The sequence below is a fragment of the Peromyscus maniculatus genome, chromosome 3, assembly GCF_049852395.1.
Source record: "Peromyscus maniculatus bairdii isolate BWxNUB_F1_BW_parent chromosome 3, HU_Pman_BW_mat_3.1, whole genome shotgun sequence".
In the NCBI taxonomy this organism is placed as follows: Eukaryota; Metazoa; Chordata; class Mammalia; order Rodentia; family Cricetidae; genus Peromyscus; species Peromyscus maniculatus.
This window is the reverse complement of record NC_134854.1, coordinates 17,960,144-17,979,767: the sequence shown is the minus strand read 5'-3', so window position 1 is coordinate 17,979,767 and position 19,624 is coordinate 17,960,144. Positions and strand designations below refer to the sequence as shown.

The 19,624-nt window shown below is 41.7% G+C and overlaps 1 protein-coding gene across 3 annotated transcripts in view; it reads left to right on the top strand.

The window, feature by feature from the left end:
* Positions 1-19,624, top strand: part of Umad1 (UBAP1-MVB12-associated (UMA) domain containing 1) — a 204,864-nt gene that overhangs the window by 158,272 nt on the left and 26,968 nt on the right. For 2 of the 3 annotated variants that reach the window (XM_016005434.3, XM_042272790.2), the window contains exon 4: positions 9,269-11,153. In XM_016005434.3, coding sequence (XP_015860920.2) covers positions 9,269-9,526 — 258 coding nt within the window. In that variant the 3' untranslated portion in view covers positions 9,527-11,153. Of the gene's footprint in view, positions 1-9,268; positions 11,154-19,624 lie in introns of those variants that run through there. The other variant, XM_042272791.2, reaches the window with a different exon arrangement.

The window sequence follows — 19,624 nt, the reverse complement described above, 5'->3', positions numbered from 1 at the left end:
GTAATTATTGTTTAAATTTTTACATTTACTTTTGTAATGCAAATTGTGTCTATTCAATATATAAATCCAAACTAGTATAACATAACTATTTTCTTCTGTGCTTTAAAAATAGGAAGTATCAAAAACTAGGAAGTATCTATTTATTTTTCTAGTTTATTGTATATGCAAATGGTTGAAGTATTTTATTGTTTTATAGAATGAAAATCATTCATTGAGTGAGATTTATATCCAGTATGCAGAGATGTGCAAGATCGTCTTTCTTATTGTCCTTTGAAATTATCTGGAAAAAAATGTGACCCTGTTGCATTACAGGCTGAAGAATTTGAAGAGATATTCAAAAGACATAAGGCTGTATGAATGGGAAGTGAAGTAAACTGGGGTGACTAAGAGGGATATCAGATTCTTCAGACTGGGGGGGGGGGTTGCACAGAATGAGCTTGGAGACTTCCTGCATAAAAGGCTGAGCTGGACTGTACCCTAGGCTGCAATCAGATGCTGTGGTTCTCTAAGCATGGCCACGTGTTGTCATCAGCTTGGCAGATGTAAGACAGTATAACATGCTTAGTTGAACTGTTAACTTAAATTCTTATCTCTGGATTGCACAGTCTGTAGTTTTGGACCTTCACCCTCCACCCAGATGGCACTTATGCATAGAAAACTGGCTAAATATAAGTTCTTTAAATAAAATACAACACACACACACACACCCCAACAGGTAACCTCTGAAGTTATTTACTGATTGCCTTTTATTGGAAGGCTTTGATTAGGTTCACATAGTCAGACTCTTAAAAAAGTTATCCATAATTTCTGTGTAAACATCACCAGTAAAACAATTTTATGGAATTATACAGTAGTATAGGAAATTTGAGGAAAGCATTAAGTTTTCGGAAAGAGATAAGCTCTGTTGAGTTTAAGATGGCCTGGAAGTTTCCAACAGGAGGTGCCCAAAAGAGGTGTGCAAATGTGTGTGCCAAGAGCTTCACAGGGATCTGACGGAAGTGTTACCCATGTCCAGGAGTCTGTGTTTCTGTCAGGCTTGTGAGAGTGGGAGAGTAGGACAGTTGGTATAGAGTCCGTCGGGAAAGTGTGCTGAGATTAGGAGGAATGAAAGAGCAGACGATGTGCAACTCTTGAGGACACCGTCTCTTCAGAAATCGGAAAGGCGGAGCTGCGAAGCAGAAGGCGAAGCTGAGAAACAGCAGGGAAGCCAAGAACTCCGAGCTCAGAAAGGGAGCCGTAGCCCTAAGTATATGAACAGGTCATAGGTGATTAGCACTTACAGACACCTCAGTGATTATTAGTGAAATCTGAGCTGGAGAAGCAGACGTGGAAGGCAGGGAATTCAGTGAGTTAGGGGTGAATGGCTGACAGCCAGCGTCAGTATAAAACAAAGTAGAGAGAGCGTGGTTGTAAAGTAGGTGACACTCTAATGAGTGATAGGCGTGAGGATCATTTCATTAAATGCCTAATTTGCTTAAGGGAAAGAACAATTCAAAGATGCCTCCCAATGGACAGAGCTGTGTCTTGGAAGAGCTGGGACATGGTGGACGTGCAGAGTCAGTGAGCAGTTAGCATTGGACTGGAGTCCAGATGCAAACCCAGATACGCTTCTGGGCACAGCAGAGGGAGGTAATCCTCACTGATAGTTCCCGTTTCATGAGAGGAGGAGAAGCCTGCTGCAGCTGCCCAGGAGTGAGAAGGTAATCTAGGGCCAGGAAAGAGGAGAAAGGTGACATACGTGCCATAAAGAATGACGGGGAGGCCGGCTGGGGAAATGTGAGATGTCTTCAGGCTAGACATCATTACTTTTTATAAAGTAACTTTAAACCTGCTTTGAAAAAGCAAAAGAAAACGGTTGGGTCAGCCTTTTGTGCTGAGAGGCATCATCGAAGCAGGACTCTGCTGTGAGCAGCCTGCCCTTGCCTCTCTCCTTCCCTGGAAAGCTGCTCTCTCCCCTGTCCGCGGCACCCCGGCTCACGTTAGCCGATACAGATGAGTTTTCAGCTCCAGACAGGCCACTTTTCCAAGAATGCATGGAACGGATTACAAAAGTGAGCAGCGGCCTGCTTACTTCCCCTCTCTACTCATGCACATTCAGCTGGAGTTCTGAGGAGAGGGTGGCAGATTCTCCTTCTTCCTCTTCTCTTCTTCCTCTGTTGCAAGGAAGATGGGACAAGCAGGAACCACAAACAGATGGAAGGAAAAAGAAAGAAAGAAAAACAAACATTAAACACAGTCATGAGCCAGACTATGGACTGAAATGTCAGAGACCAAGAAAAGGGGGGAGAACAGAGAGAACGCCATCTCTCCAGCCTCCCCTCTTGAAGGAAGAACCCCATCTTCAGTTTGCTCCTGAAACCAAGTCCTTGAACTAGGGTCTCCAGCCCCAGGGAGTTGATGCTCAAACCCCATAGGAAACATGGTGGATTATTCTCTCTCACTTAATTTATTTGTATCTGTGGCAAAATGTTCTAGAGTTTTGCTTATTTATTTCACCTAACCCCCCAATTAAAACCAAGTCTGGGCTGGAGGTGAAGCTCTGTGGTAGAGCACATACTTGCCAGGTATGAGACTCTGGATTCCATTTCTAAGACCAAAGCAATGAGTAAGAATCAACTCTGTACCAAGAAAGAGCACCTGAGAAACAAGGAGGGAAGGGGGCTCGGGTTAGTTAAATGTGAAGTGTTTACTCAGCACTTATTATATATTATATCAGGTACTGTTCTCCTCATTACAAATTGTGAGAAAAATAGGAAATAAGCTCGACTTTTATAATATTTATTCCAAGTGAAAAAAGCCATTACTGGGGCTTCCATAATTGCAGGTAGCAAAGATTAGTCGTCTGGCACTTTTTGTAGCTAGACAGACATTTATTAGCAACTGACTTAAAGAAAGAAAAGAAAAGAGGAGGCGACGGCAACAGCAGCTTGAACACACTCCCTTATCTGTGCGGTAGCTTGTCACCTTCTGACCTCTGTCCCCTGGTGCTTCTAACTCAGATTTGCCCCTGTCCCTCACCCCACCGGCTAGAAGCTGATGTAATGAAAGCAGATACCAGCTGAAGCCGGAATAGAATGGATGGCTATCAGGGGAGATAAGATGACACTGTTACTTGTCCAAGCTATTGTTCAGAGAAGCATGTCTTTTATTTATAGACATTACAGTTAACGGCATGGAAGGCAGGAGCTCGAGAGTGCCTATTCTCCATGTGACTTGCTTCCTAGAACTATGCCTGCTTGGCTACCTGCTTTGCCTTGAACCTGCTTTCATATTCTTTCAATGAGTTCTGTTGCCACTTTGATTGAGGCTGATTTTTCAATTTCAATGCATCAATATTGGCTCTTCCAGGCCCCTCTTGGATCTCTCTCTGAAGCATGGGTTTCGGGAAAAAAAAGGGCAGACAGCTTTCCAAAGTGCTCAATGTAGTGCATTAGCCAGCATTCCCAGTTTGTTGGGGATGAGTAAATAGATGAGGGTCGGTGAGTTTGTCCTGCTGCTGCCTCCCAGGAGACTCCATGGCAGAGACTGGACTTCTGTGCTGGGGAAAATGTCGTCGTCTGTTCCAAACCTGAAGTTCCTTGCTTCCAGACACCTGGGAGAGAGGTTCACAAGGACGCCATCAACTGTCTGCTGCTCTGCCTTTCTCTAAGCCTTTACTGAAAAGTGTCATATGCCCTACATTCTTGGAGTGTGCTTTTTTTTCTTTTCTTAATCTCTTAGAAGACTCTTCAAATGGAACTTCATGAATTTTTATGACCCTTTTGCAGCAGAAAAGGTGGAATAGTGCCTATAAACCTTTTTATCGGAAGGAACTCAAAGTAAATTTGGCCAGCCAGTTCTTAACAGGTTACCTGATGGCCAAGGAATGGTTTTTACACAAACAAAAGAAAACAGCTTGTTGTAAATGTGATTGTTGGCAATATAGATCAAGATATTCATTTTCTCTATGAGACTAAAAGCAAAGCCTGGCATCGCACCGTATACTCATCTTTAACAATATGAGGGGAAATACTGCCTTCAAAAAGAAGTATCAAAGCTGGATGAAGGAACCTAGAGCCTGGAACCATGACCCAGCGCCATTTCCATGAGCAGGACTAATCACAAATTAGCGAGTCTGCTGTATGAACATCATGTTTGAAATCGTTTTCTGCAATTTGGCTATTAACCAAAAGGCTAATTGATTCTTTTCTTCTGCCCCATTGTAGTTAACATACTAATTCTTCCCAGTAAAGATCCATTTCATTATGCAAATGTAAAAAAAAATCACAAGACTCGTGTCTGAGTGAGGGTTGCTTTCTGCCGAGAACTGGTGCACCTGTTCCAGCCCGCAGCCCCCACCCCCACCTCCACCTCCACGAGCTGCCAAGCTAGAGGCTTAGTGATCTGGTTTAGCTGGTATGGGGCCCTTGAATTTTGACTCACATTTTCTTTGCGACTTATTCTTGTTTTGCCTTATAATTTCTCTCCTTCCAGCTCTCAGCATGCCAACAGCAGCTGCATCATGGCACTCACCCTGCTGCCAAGAGGGCAGGCAGCCTCCTTGGAGACTGTAATGTTGCACTAAGCCAACTGTTAGGAGATAGAAGCTGGAGCCATCCATCCAGCACAGCTGAAATTTAGATCGCTCTAGGAGGCATTTGGTAGACTACTGTTAGTGATATTTTTTAACTAAATAAAACTTTGAGAACTTTGATTTAGGAAATTTTTCAGACTTGTGCAAAGACAGAAGGAATTCTGTGGTGGGTTCCCACATGCCTTCCAATCTGCCTCAGCCGTCATCAGCTCGGGAGGGTCTTTCACTGTCCGTGGTTTTTCCCAGGGTTTATCCAGACTGCTGGTAGACTTGTTCTCATGGGATAAATTTATCATAAATTACAGTTGCTTTTCCATCTCTTTTTGGTCTGTCTGCAGGATGTTTACTCCATCCTTTCTTCCTAACAGTAAAAGATGTTAGAACCTTTTTTTTCCCTTCTAGGTTAAGCCAAGGTATGCTATTTAGTGATTATAGCTAAATAATCTTTTATTTCTTTTCTGTTATTATCTCATAAACTGTCACTGCTCAGTTGATCTGGTATCTTTGCAGAGCACATCTGAAAATGTGTAGGTTTATAGGACAGATTATTAAGGGACCATTGGTTTGATTCTCCATTTCACCAGTGACAATCTGTGTGTATTGAGACGTCTTCCTTAAACATTCTGTCACACTGTCCTCTTACCTTTCACATAGCACACACCCTGCAGGGCCATTACGAGATGTCAGTGAGTGGTGAGTGAACGCCGCCCTTGGAGCAGCTTGGCTAGAGCCTGCCTGCCACCAAGTATGTCAGTACATGAGAGTTGCCCTGTGTCAGCACCGCCATTTTATCTCTGTTCACTCATTGTACAGCCTGGAAGGCGGAGGCCCTGATGGCTGCTTTATCAGGACAACTTGAACAAGATGTCACATATACCAAGTTCTTTATGGCACCAGATGTGGTTTGGAAGATTCTTGCCCTCTAGGAAACTGTTTTTGCCAGATACGAATGATTTTTAAAGGAAATGAAAGAGGGTTCGTAAAAGCACAAACTGTGATTGGTCCGTAAAATAAATAAAAAAAGTTCTTAATGAAAAAAATAAAGCACAATCGGGACCAAATACTTGATGCTAAAGAGTTAAGCCTTCAGAGTTCTGGTTTTGAAGAGGAGAATGTTAGTGGGTAGGACATCACTTCCTTAGTGGAGGTGAGTCAAGAATGCTCTTGAAAAGGGATGATTTCATTAACGAAACAATATGTTCTGTGCACAAGCAAAAAAGAGGTTTGTCGCGTGTGGTGACAAAGGCCTTCAATCCTAGCACTGGGGAGGCAGAGGCAGGTGCATCTTTGTGAGTTCCAGGACAGCCTGGTCTACATAGTGAGTTCTAGGACAGCCAGGGCTGTGTAGAGAGAAAGAGAAAGGAAGGAAGAAGGGAGGGAGGGAGGAAGAGAGAGAGGGAGGGAGAGAGAGGGAGGGAGGTTGACTAGAGTATAAAATGAGCTAATCTAGGAAGGATTTGCTATTGAGATTGAGAAACAAGGTAGAAACAAAGCATAAAAAGAAAGGGCCTGTTCTCCACCTGACAACCCAGCTAGAGAAAGGGAGAAGTCAGATAGTTCAAGACCGTTTGCTTCTTGTTCTGGGCTTTCTGCCCCTATAGTCTGGTCGAGAACTAGTGCTCCTGACTGCTCTACCATTGTGATTTGGGGTAACCTAAGCCCTGGCACATACGCAATCTTGAGGCTTTCTGGTGCACACAAATGCTACTTCCTTTTCAGTTTGTCCGGACAAGCCAGCCCCTGGTGAATCCTTTCCACGTCTGGAGTGCTGTCCTTCACCACTCTCCCTGCACTTGACCGACCAGTTAGAGCTGAATCAGCACCCGTGCCCCTCATACCTGTATCTTTGTAATCAGCTTTCTCATAACAGGGGTAGTATATTGGTTTTCATTGCTCTTTGGGGTTGTATACCCATTTTATAAAATTGTCATATGGATTAAATAAGCTTATGTTTATGGGAAAGCAGAACAGTGCTGTTCTGAAATTATTATGTGATTTTATTATGTGAAATAATTCTCATGAAATTATAAGACCACTATTAATAGGCATGGTTTGGAAGCTTTGTTGATTCCAAGTCATTCCCTAGACTAGTGGGGGGTGTTGTTGTTGTTTTGTTTTGTTGTTTTTTTGTTTGTTTGTTTGTTTGTTTTTCAAGACACAGTTTCTCTGTGTAGTTTTGGAGCCTATCCTGGAACTCACTCTGTAGCCCAGGCTGACCTGGAACTCACAGAGATCCACCTGCCTCTGCCTCCCGAGTGCTGGGATTAAAGGCGTGCGCCACCACTGCCTGGCCCTAGACTAGTGTTTCTTAAGGGCCTTTATCTAGACTGTTGTAGACACCTTAGGAGAGAAGACTTCATTTTCTACTGACCTTACATGAATTGTTTTCCTTAAAAGCCTTTTTCTTCTCATTATAACTACTTCTCCAAACTTCTAATGAAAACAAACATGAAAATAATCCTTTCTTGGCACCATACACCATTCCAAAAGCCAACTCATCTCTGCCTGTTTACAGTATAGTACCCCCCCAAAAAAAATGGGTTTTCTCCCCCACTTTGTCCAGCAGGTCTTACAGCTGTAGACTAAGATCATATACATTTCTACTAAAAGCTCTGCTTCATGTCTTCCAGGCATCTCAAGCCTCTACCACCAACTTTCAGTGTGGCTGCCCAAACCTGCTCACCCCACCCTCTGTCCCAGTAACTGGTTGACTCCATCCTTCTCACTGTCGGGGCAAGAACTTTGGGCTTATTCTTGACTGCACTCTTGTTCCTACCCCACCTCTATTTCATCAGCAAAGCCTCTCTGTTCCCAGCTATCTTCTTCCTTCCTTTACTGGCTACCCTTCCCCCTACCCAATGCCCACTGTCAAATAACAACCACAAGACTTCCAAGCCATCAATTAATATACATCCTCTGCACCAATACATTTCTCAAAATGTTTTCATTCAATATGTAACAGCATAGATACACCATATACACACAATATTGACTGAAAGAAGCCAAAAGCAAAGGTGACATTCATTGAAAATCCAAACACAGATCAAACCATTCTGTACTTTTAGAAGTCAGGATGGTGACTGAGAGAGGAGTAGATTGTGATTAGAAAAGAATATTATGTGTGATGTATCTTGATCACAGTGTTAGCTATTCATGTGCATTGTTTGTGAGAATTTAGTAATTTCTACATTGACAATAAGTGTATCCCTTCCTGTATGTATTGTATTCTTCAATAAAGGGTCTGCTAGAAATGCTGTTTCTCTTATGTAAATTGTTCTCTTTAGACAAGGAATCTGTCAGCATTTGTCACCATTAGAATCTAAGCTGTGCTTCTCCTTTTATTCATGCAGTAAACATTTTTGAGCACTCAGTACTGATGAAGGCATTTGGGATCTAGCAGTGAGCATGAGATAGAAAACTTGCTTCTGAGAGATGATAATTAGCATGAGTCACAAAGCATATGACAAGACACTTAGGGCCAGAGACAAAAGCAGGAGTGGGAGACAGGGAATACTGAATAGAGGTGAGAGGACAGGGTGCAGTTGAAGTAAGAGGTGAGGAAAGGCCTCTCGGAAGGTGACAGATGGTCCAAGACAGACTAGCTCAGTGCAGATCTGAGAGGAAAGCCTCCTGGACAGAGGAACAGAAGCAACGAGCTCGGTTGAAACAGCCTGGGAGTGAATAACAAGAGCTAGGCTACAGTAGGATTAGAGAAGACTTGGCCAAGGCTGCCTAGCTGGGATAATAGGTCCAAGCCCTTCAGGAGGGGTCTTGTAGGTCTCTGTGAAGATGAGAATTATTCTGCATGAGGTTGACGGGTAAGAAAAAGGTTTTTGTTCTCTGAGATTATTTGCATTACATTTCAGCTGCTTGTAGTAGCAAGCCATTCATTTTCATTGTTATATACAGACACTTGTTTCCTGTCCACTCAACTATTAACAGGTATTTAGATAGCTCTGGGCTTGACTGTATGATGGACACTGTTCTGAACATCCTAATTAGTACATGCCTTTTGATAAACTAGTATGTACAAGATAGGCCAATTTAAAAGAAATCGAACAAGGTACTCGATATTTATTTGAAAGTTTGTGCAATAACATGTTGGTTCCAGCCCATACTCATGGTACACACTAAAGGTAAACCTCAAGTGTGTATCACACAGAGCAGTACATTGTGCCAGGCATGGGATACAGAGACACAGATCACTTGACTTGAGGATGCTAGCATCTGCTTAAAGGTAAAATGCATATGGCGTAGCCACTAGTAAGAACGCACATCAGAGCACCTAGTAATAGCTTGGGCAGTTGGCCTCATAGGTTCCAGAGTCGACAACTCTGATAAAACATTTCACAGGGAAGCTGAGCATAGAGCAGAGCCCTGAAAGTATCCGTGGGATTTGTAGAAGCAGAGACAGGCTCTGGAGACATCTCAGGGTTAGGGAAATAAAAAGAATGCGTTTTTGTTGAAGAGAGCTATGGGTGGCCACTCTGAGCAAGAGCAGACTGTAGGAATTTTAAATCTTGCAGAGATTTGGACGGAGTTATCTCTCAAATGGGTAAATGCTTGTGTTCAAGTCTGGCAGTATTTATATATTACACATCCCCCAGGCTTTTTGATGTACTGATACCACATTTACCATTACCAAACCTCACAGTTCATATGTTCTAAATGTTTTAAATGTCTATGTATTTTTAGAGCGGCAAAGAAGACACATCCAGTGTGACTGTAGCCGACTCCGAGACAGGAAATCAGGCAGGCCAGACTCTGGAGAACAGCTCACAGACAGCTGAGCTCCTGAGTGACGTGCCCTTCACCTTGGCTCCACACGTGCTGGCAGTGCAGGGCACCATCGGCGACCTTCCTGACCACTTACTCTCGTACGATGTCAGCGACAACTTGTCTCGATTCTGGTATGATTTCACTCTTGAAAATTCAGTGCTCTGTGATTCATAGTCTTTGTGTCTAAGCGTACCTTAAGAGCTTTAAAAGAAAGATAGTCTGCCTATTTTATTGAACCTGTTTGATTTTCCTTGTCATTACCCTTGAAGGCCTTAAGGCAAGCAAGGATCATAAAATGAATAAAATAACATCGTGTTCATGCTTTTATTTTTTCAAAATAAAGTGAATTTATGTAAAGTTGAAATCAACATTTTAACAAAGGGAACTCACTTTGGAAAAATGTAAGACTTCAGACCACCTGTGTTTCCCTCTCTGATGGATAGTAATCTGTTGAGATTACCCAGGGTGGTTTTGATGTCTCTGAAGACACAACAGAAAGAGAAACATGCCTGTCCCCTAGTTACCAGGACTCCACAATCAGAGCCGAGAGCAAGTGTGAAGGTGTTTCCGGGGTGCAGAGGAGGTCAGCATGTCACTCCCTTAACAACTCCCACAATGTTTGGGAATGAACTCAAAAGACAGCTTCCAGCTAACATAGTTTTTCCAATGTCAATTTAGACAAACCGATAGGGAAGTTTGAAGCTTCTCGCGAACACCAGCCACTCGTTGCTGATTCAAGAATGCCGTAAAGGGGACACTGTGGTTTGCCTAGAGCTGTGGGTCCCTCTCCACCCTCCTGAAGGGTGGCTGTGTGCCCTCCCTGTTCCCGTCTCGTCCCCTCTGGGTATCTTGGACCAGTTTTCAGAGAGCTTTCTCCGCTTGTGCCTCAGTGGGCTTGCCTTCCTTACCACATATGTTCCCAGTTTATGAGATCTGCATTTCCTTTCCGCCTCCTCTGCCTCCTAATGAAACCATCTCGTGATGATGCATCTCATTGTTGATAAGACCTATTTAGAGATCTGTTGGCCACGGTTCAGATGGCAGTGTTTTACTATTAAACACTCAGTTTAACTACTTTCCGATTAGAGTGCAGGCAGACACCCAAGTATGACTTGTACTTCTTGAATATCCATTATTTATTCTAAATAAAACGAAGCAGGACCATCATTGGTCAATGTACTACAATGAGATTTGGTAAATAGTAACAGGGGAGTTTCTGTGCCATGAAAAAGTTGCTATTATACTTTATTTATTCTGTGCCAAAGTTTTAAGTACATTTTTTCACAAAGAGAGTATCAGGAAAACTAAACACTGTGCAGAAAAGTACAAGAATTATTTTAATTTTAATGTGCTATGCATGTTCATTTAATAAATGTGGTGTGGTCTTGATTAAAAAAAAGTGTGTTATTTAAAGTTAAAGGAACATTTGTACTGATAAAAATGTACTTCATTTACAATTAATGTTACCCTGTGAGGTTAATGAATAAATTAAATCTTTACATAGTTTTCATAAACCATCTTCATAGGAAATATGCCTTATTGACATAAATGTGAACATTTTGTAGCATTTTTTGTGAAGGTACATCCTTTTCAACTATCCATGTTAATGTATTTTCAAAACTGAATGTAAAGAGGTAGTTCTTTTTTCGAAAATATGTGAAAATTTATATAATTATACATTTCATTTATATTTATGTCTACCGTGTTACAAATGTGCTTATAAGTACTGTTTGTCTAAAACTGTTGTATTTTAAGAATGTGAATTAAAATAAACCTTTTGATTGTTTTCAGATCCACAAAATGGTATTCATTGCATCATTAATTTCTAAATTCAAGTTGTAGATTCTGTAAAAGGTAAAGATTTAAGTATTTTGTTTGTGTAGAGAAGACTACATCTTCTCTTATTTGTGTACATTGAAAATGCTGAGCTCACTAGTCCTGGTTAATAAATTGGACTGAAAGTATTGAAAAAAATGGATGAATATCTACATAGATCTCCATCATCATAAAATTTAGTAAATACGAGTGTTAATGACCTCATTTTGACAAATACATTGTGAACTGGCAATTTGCTTTTCTATATATAAATCATAGAACTATTTTAAAACTGGAACAAACATTATAAATCAACCAGCCAACACTATACTAGAAATCCGAGGCCTAGAAATTTAGATGACTTAATAAACACCTAGTTAGTAATAAATATTTCCTGAAATAGTAGTCACTGCCCAAAGTGAGCCAAACAACCATGACACCACCGAGTATGCCATACTGGATAGAGAAAGACCAGGAACTGTAGGCAGCTGAGGAAGACTGGGAACAGCAGAGGTGCCCTTCCCCAGGAAAGAGCACATGGATTGGTTGTCCAGTGCCAAACATTCAGCCCTGAAAACATACATACAAGTAGTATTATATGGACTAAATAGGTTATAGTTAGGAATGCCTATATGTGTATATACATACATATACATGCAATAACAATGAGGTTTGGCTTTTTTTTTGTTTTGTTTTGTTAAGGCCATGAATTTGAAGGAGAGTCGGAAGGGCTATATGGAAGGGCTTGGAGAGAGGAAAGGAAGGGAGAGATGTTGTAATTAAATTGTAATCACAAAAATTGAAAGATATCTAAATACTTTAAAACAAAGCTGGAGGCAGCCAGAGAGTCAATACTGACACTTGTTAAAGCTGAAGGACTTTGAATCTGTTCCCTTACTTCTGTTCCCTTGCTTGTTAAATACGAACTTGCAGCATTATGTTAAATAGTTGAGATAATAATTGATGCATCTTTGATTCTGACAAAGGGACTGTTCTCATTGTTTACACACACACAGTACTCTAACATGATGTGAAATACATATTCTGTGAACTGCTTATGACTAAATTAGAATGGTCTACCCACATTCATTTTAGACTCTGCTCACCTCAGTAATGTTAAGGTTCATGGCTGTCTCCACTAAAGTTCCGTGGTAAACACTTATTGGCAGAGAGTGTGTCTTCTTCTTGTGCCGGAAGTCACTACAGGCGGTGAATATGTGACTTCCACTGAATCTTATTTTAAACCTTAGGAAGTCACGTGTGGTTTTCCAACTTTCTTTCATTGCATTTGCACTCTTTCCTTTAAAAGTAGAGAACTGACTCCAGCCAAATGTTGTTTAGTTAATTAATTTATTAGCTCAACTTTTCAAAGTGTGCAGTTAAAATGTTAATAAAATACAATTCTTACTAACAATTCTAGGAACCTTAAAGTTTTTTTTAAGTAAACATCGTTTTTATTACCACCTTTTTAATTCTCCCTCAAATAAAATAACTGAAAACCTTATGAAAGAAAATGCTGTGTTTTCCCAAGAACATCATTTCTAATAATTCTGATAGATAGGTGAGGCGTAGCAGGGGAATAATGTCATTTGCATTGTAGAGCAGAGACACATCAGTCTCGCTGCCCCTTGCCTCCTGAGAACAGCCGATCAGCAAGTGACTGCTGCTGTGGGTTGTCTGACACAAAATGTTACTTCTAGAGATTAATGTGCCACCTTGTCACTCCTGTCCCGAATAACAGCCACAGGCAGTGTACGAGTACTGAGTGGGAAGCTGAAGGATTTCACATCTTTTCAAGACACTGAGAATGTTGGTTTCCTGGATGTTATCTTTTGAGCATTTGTGGCACATTACTGAGGGCATGACCCAACTATTCCTGAGAAATCTAAGACTCCAAAAATAGGTCTGACTACATTTGGCTTTAAAATCGGAATATTCTTATGTTTCAAGAAAGTTACTCATGCCATATGGCTTGGCGAATAGATGTGTGTGAGCAAGAAGAAAAAAAGAGATGTATTGATTGATACATAGGAACTCTTATTACATCAGCATAGCAGAATGCTAATCTTTTAAATGTGAATGACCTTTTTCTTTAAAGCAAGTTTACATCTATAGAGACGTTCCGAAGTAGAGGGTTCCTCACATGTCCCCTCGTGTTGACATTTGTCACAACTAAGGAACCAGCAATGCTACAGTATTAAACACACCGTTCAGATTTTGTAGTTATCTTCTACTCTCTCTCCCCTGTCAGCTTTCTAGTGTGATTTATTATGTACTCATCCTCTCTTGATGCTTTTCAGCAGTTTCTCTCAGATTTTGTTTTTCTAAATTGACAGTTTTGAGAAATATTGGCCAAGTCTACTGGACTGTCTCTGATGGTTTGAATAAGAGTGACCCTCATAGACTCATAGACTTAAATGCTTAGGGAGTGACACTATTTGAAAAGCTTAAGAGGTGTAGCCTTGCTGGAAAAAGTGTGTTGCTGGGGGCGACTTGGGGGTTTCAAAAGCTCAAGCCAGTCCCAGTGGCTCTCTCTCTTTCTTCCTGCTGCCTGCAGACGCAGATCTAGAACTCTTAGCCGCTTCTCCAGCATGATGTCTGCATGCCACCATGCTCCCAGCCATGAAAATTATGGACTAAACCTTTGAAACTATAAGCCAGCCCCAATTAAATGCTTTTTAAAAAAAATAAGAGTTGGTGAGGTTATGGTGCCTTTTCACAGCAATTGAATGTTGACTAAGTTGGCTTAGTCTGTTTCCATATAGCATGGTATAGTGGCACATGCCTCTCTTTAATGCCAGGCCTTGGGGGGCAGAAGCAGGAAGAACTCTGAATTCCAGGCCAGCCAGGGCTATCGACATAGAGAGACCTGGTCTCAAATAAAAAAATTAAAAAAAAAAAAACTTTCCATTAATTTTGACCACCTTGCCAACACAGTGTTTTCAGGTTTCTCTGCCATGCTGAGTTCCTCATTTTCTCCAGACTCTTTATATACTCTGCTCTTTGGAACCAAATCACAAAGCACAGCCCTTACTCAAGGAATAGGGAATTAAACACCCATCTTCTTGAGGCAGGCATAGTACATAATTTTTTTTTTTTGAGGCAGGGTTTCTCTATGTAGCTTTGCCCCTTTCCTGGAACTCACTTTGTAGACCAGGCTGGCTCTAATTCTTTGGACTTCTTCTGCATTGTAGACTTATCTTTTCACCCCAATTTACTTTTTTTTTTTTTTTTTACCAATTACCTACATTAGCTTGAATTCATGAATATTCTGTCTTCTGTCCAAGAATAAATTAGTGGTGGCCAAGGGACATATGTACATTTTTACAGAAATTAATACAATTTGAAGCATTTTACATGAGTACCATCTGATGCTGGATGTAGCTGGAGTTTTCTCCAGTCCTGCCTGGCCCACAGTCAGGACAAATCTTTCTCACCTGCCAGTCCCGCAGCTGCTTAGACCCAACCAAGTAAACACACAGAGACTTATATTGCTTACAAACTGTGTGGCCGCAGCAGGCTTCTTGTTATCCAGTTTTTACATCTTTAATTAACCCATTTCTATAAATCTATACCTTGCCACATAGCTCGTGGCTTACCAGTGTCTTACATGTTGGTGCTCATGGCTGCAGCTGGCAACATCTCCTGACTCAGCCTTCTTGTTCCCAGCATTCTCTTCTCTGCTTGTCCTGCCTATACTTCCTGCCTGGCTACTGGCCAATCAGCATTTTATTTATTAGAGCGATATGCACAGCAGTTGGATGTCATGTTCTATTTTATAGTCCTTCAGAATTCATTTTCCTGTAAATATCAAGTATATGTATCCTTAACTTGCCACAACTTTAACTTATATACACAGTCAGGAGTCACATAAGGACATTTTAGTCAATAACAGGCTGCACATATGGTGATGGTCTCATAGGATTATAATGGAGATAAAAGATTCCTACTGCATAGCATTCTTGCTGGGTCTCTTCTATACTTAGATATGTACAGATAATACAGTGACAGTTGTATTGCACATTCAATATTCAGTGGAGTAACATGCAGTTCAGGTTTGCAGCCTACTTGTGCAGCAGACTCTAGCATCAAGTTTTCTCTAAGTACACTCTATGATGGTCACATGATGACGTCACGTGGTGGCTATGATTTAGAACACATTCGACCCATGACTATACAGAAGACCTCACGTAAGTGTTACGTCATAAATGGAACCCTGTGTCCCACCTCTTGCCTAAGATGGTCCTACCATAAATGGTAAGTAGGTCGGTAGCCATTCGAAAGTAAGTGCTGTGGACATGAGGTGGCAGTGGTCATTTTTCTCTCTAAGGAATCAAGAAATCTAGCGACACCCAGGCTCTTCTCTCTGATACCTGCTATTTATTTTTAGTACTAGAAAAAGCAGAAGTATGGCTCCTTAATTGCTAAACTTGTATCTCATCTTCAGCCTGTACAGAGTGAATTTAAGGAGCAGGGAAAGGAAGTTCTGGCTCCTTTTAGGAGAGGTAGCAAAGAAACTCTGCTTCTGATGAATGAAAACGTGCTGTGCTAAAACAACATTGATCTCATCTGATTTTAGTTATTTCGTCCTTGAAAGAGACCTGGATGTCGTTCTTTGTCAAGAGTTTGCCCAGCCCCAATTTTCACCCTTACAAAGGAAACAAATTCCTCCCAGTCAAAGCTAAAACAAAGGATAATTGCACCCAGGTCTCCCATCCAGAGCTAACTCGGAACTGGCCACAGGCTTGGCACTCACCGCCCATGCAGAAAGGGACCATTCAGAGGGCAGTCAACGAGACGGGCCTCAGCTTAGCTCCGCTGCCGTGGAAGGACGGTCCAGAGTGGCCGTGGGTACGGACGCTAACCCTTGAGGGCTACACGGGTGAGGGGGACTGCCCAGCGGGGATTTCACTGTCACGGGGTGGTTTTCCTTACGTGTTGCTTTTGAAAAGGTGCATACTTTGTTTTGTGTTAAAATTAATGTATTTCCACATCACAGCTACTAACACTTAGGAAGCTAGCGAGCAAGTGACTTTGTTCAAGAACAAGGGCCAGACAGAGCTGAATTCTTCACCAACAGGGTGTACTGCACACTGGAACGGGCAGGCCTCCTCGGGACAAAAGGGAGGCACGTGGCTGCTGACAGGCGTGTACCAGTTGGTCTGAAATAAAGCCTGAATATTCATTCATTCTCCTCCCATAGTCTCCCCTCATCACTGTTTTGGACTTTGGAGAGATTTTCTGTTTATCTATACACATATTTGAACCTGGAACAGACTGTGGTCCTCTACCTCACACTATACCAGATGTAGCTGTCAATTATCACAGCTTAAAGCAAGACTGCCCCCCGCTCCCAGCCCTGCCTCTGCTCCTACAGAAGTATGGCTCAGAGCCGCGAGGAAAATCTCCATGTTTATACCTCAACTAGGCATTTCAGTTTCCTAGCCATAAAGACATAGGCAGCGGTCAGGAAAATACAGACAGTGGCAGTGGCTAGGGTTGTGAAGAACCAGCACTCCATGGAGTTTAAGAAGCAGATGTCTGTGCCTTCATAATTTTGTATATTCTTTTGTTTTTTTGGCTGCCCTACATTCTGAAACTGGAACTGGACGGAATGGAGGAAGAGGATGTCTTCACCCTTCCTCTTCATAGTGAGTTTCTTCTAAGAAGAAAAACTTGAGCCATTCCGGCAACTGTCTTTCTCCCTTTAAGACCAGCATATCACAGAAGTGGTGGCTTCTTGTCTGAAATCCTGGAGCTCAAGAGTCTGAGGCAGGGGAATTGCTCGTTTGAAGCCAGCTTGGACCACAAAGCAAGACCCTGTCTAAAAATGATAGTCGTCGTTCAGTAATGAATAAAACCAACGTTCTTTATAAATTTTTGTTTCCTTCGTATATTCCAACAGCTAGAAAGATTTTTGACGGACTTCTCTCCTAACTTTCTTACTATAAACTCAGTAGGTGTGTGCTCACTTCAGCAGCATGCACACAAAGACTACAGACAGGCTCATACGCTTTGACAGCCCCAGCTCCATTCCATCTAAGAAGCTGTGGCTCTCTTGTTGATACTCTCCTGCATTTGTCCTTAGCGCGTAACAAATCCTCCTTTGCTGGGAGAGTAAGTGAGCCCAAGAAAGAAATCGTTGGGCTCTTTATAAATGGTATTCCACAAAAGATGTGTATTGGTTACTTTTATCGTGGCTGTGGCCGAATTCCTGACAGAAGTAGCTTAATGGAGGGAGGGTTGATGTGGGCCCCTGGTTTGAGGGCACACAGACCATGAAGGTGAAGGAAGTATGGAGAAGGGAGCAGCTTGTCTCTGTGAAGGAGGGAGTCCTAAGCAGTGTTACGTCATATTAGCAGCTGGGAAGCAGACAGCTAGGGCTTGAACCTGCCAAGCCATAACGCAAGTGATGCCCTAACTGCTCTATTCTGTCAGCTAAGCCTTGTGGCTAAAAGATCCTGCAACCTCCCAAAACAGTGCTACCAGCTGGGACCAAGGATTCAGGCGGATGAGCCAGCAAGGGACAGCTCACATTCAAACCATAACACAAAAGAAGCAGAATTTCAAAACTTGCAGTTTTTCTGGCCTGGATAAAAGCTGTGTTCATGCAACTAAGAATAACCTTTAGCTGACCACACCTGGCCTCTGCAAAGAACGTTTTGGGTCTGTCGGAGGTGATGGCCATCTTTTTCAGATTGTGTTTTCCTCTGCCCATAATGACCGTGTGTCCTCATGAGAGCTGACTCGAGACAGTGCAGTGTATTTTGGTGCTGTGGATTAGCTTGTGTGAGACTAGCATGCTCCCAAGTTCCTCCCGTGTGTTCTTGGTGGTTTGTGTATTGTCCTATCCCAGAATTTATTAATCCTATCTAACCTGGCTGCTTTTCCTTTTCATGGACTTTTCTCCGGGCACATGCTAGCCCAGATTGGGTATCCTTCCATGCTCCTATTCTATCCTGGGGTCTCCTCTGTATGATTCCTCACCCACAGTTTGCTTGTCTGTTTCATAAGTCTAAGTGGATACACACACACACACACACACACACACACACACACACACACACACACTTCCGTGCTTGACATGATACCTCACACCTGGAGTGTGCTCAGTAAGCTTGTTTAAAACAGGTGAATGATTCAGCCACAATTTCAGATGAGGTTCACATCCTTTCTGTATCCAAATTTGCCTATGATTCTGTTAGAAGCCATAAGCAGCCTCTAAGGTCCATATCAAAAGGTAAGTTTTCCTTAATGGTCTCAAATTTATCTTATATTCTCCATAGCATCCCAATTTTGCCTTTTGTTAATTAGTTGTATCAGCAACTAATATAATAAAAATACATTGCATTTATCAAACATTTCAGATGGCATTTTAGATTAAATTTTGATGTGTGAATTACTATGAATCTAATTATTATAACTTATATTTTATTTTTAGTTGTCTTTACTGTCTACCTGGAACTTTTCTTCTGCTTTGTTGTAAATCAATTCTGGTTAATGCTAATTAAGCCACACTGTTTTAATTCATGGATTTGTTAGATTCAAATATACCATAAAATAGAATGCCTGATGTTTTTGTGGGCTGTGACAGTCTAATTTGGTTTTGTTTTTGTTGTTTGTTATTTTTAACCAAACCTTACTGAAGGAACTGGAAAGCATGTCCCTTAGGTAGTTGACCCTCAGATTTGGAGGCTGTTCTCATTTGCTCTCAGAGAGAAACAATTACCTGAAGAGGGAAGACTCATTTTCTGATTTTTGATGCAGTCAAAGCAGACTTTGAAATACACTTTGATTTATTCCTTTGACAGACAGTTTACTGGATGAATTCAACCTTTTAATCTTTGTTTTTGTTTTCCTGTTTTGGTTTTGGTTTTAGTTTTTTGAGGTAGGGTTTCTCTGGGTAACAGCTCTGGCTGTCCTGCAATTCACTTTGTAGACCAAGCTGGCCTCAAACTCACAGAGATCCACCGCCTCTGCTTCCGGAGTTCTAGGACTAAAGACATTCGCCACCACACCTGCCCACTTTTTAATTTCTGTATGAATTGATCACGACCTGGTACTACACCAGTAAACTGCTACCTAACCAGAGTGATCATCATGTTAGCGCTTTGTACCTCTAAGTCCCCACTGGCATGGGGTCTCCCATCCCCTAGAAATAAGGATGCAGACACAAGATAGCAGTCAATCTTTTAAAAGCTTCATTTAGTCCATAAAAAGAAATGGGGGGGGGCAAGGGAACCCTGTTACACTTGGTTAACCAAACTCTGGTTTCTGTAGTCTAAATAGCAAGTTGTGATCACTTTATAGCATCAATGGGTCATAAAAATATTTTATTAGACATGATTTTTACAAGTAGTCTCTAGCCCTGGACTTTAAAGTGGTGTCTTTATCTTTATTACCTTCCTGTCCTTGATGAAAATACTGTGTTAATGACTATCAGGGTCGGCCATTCCC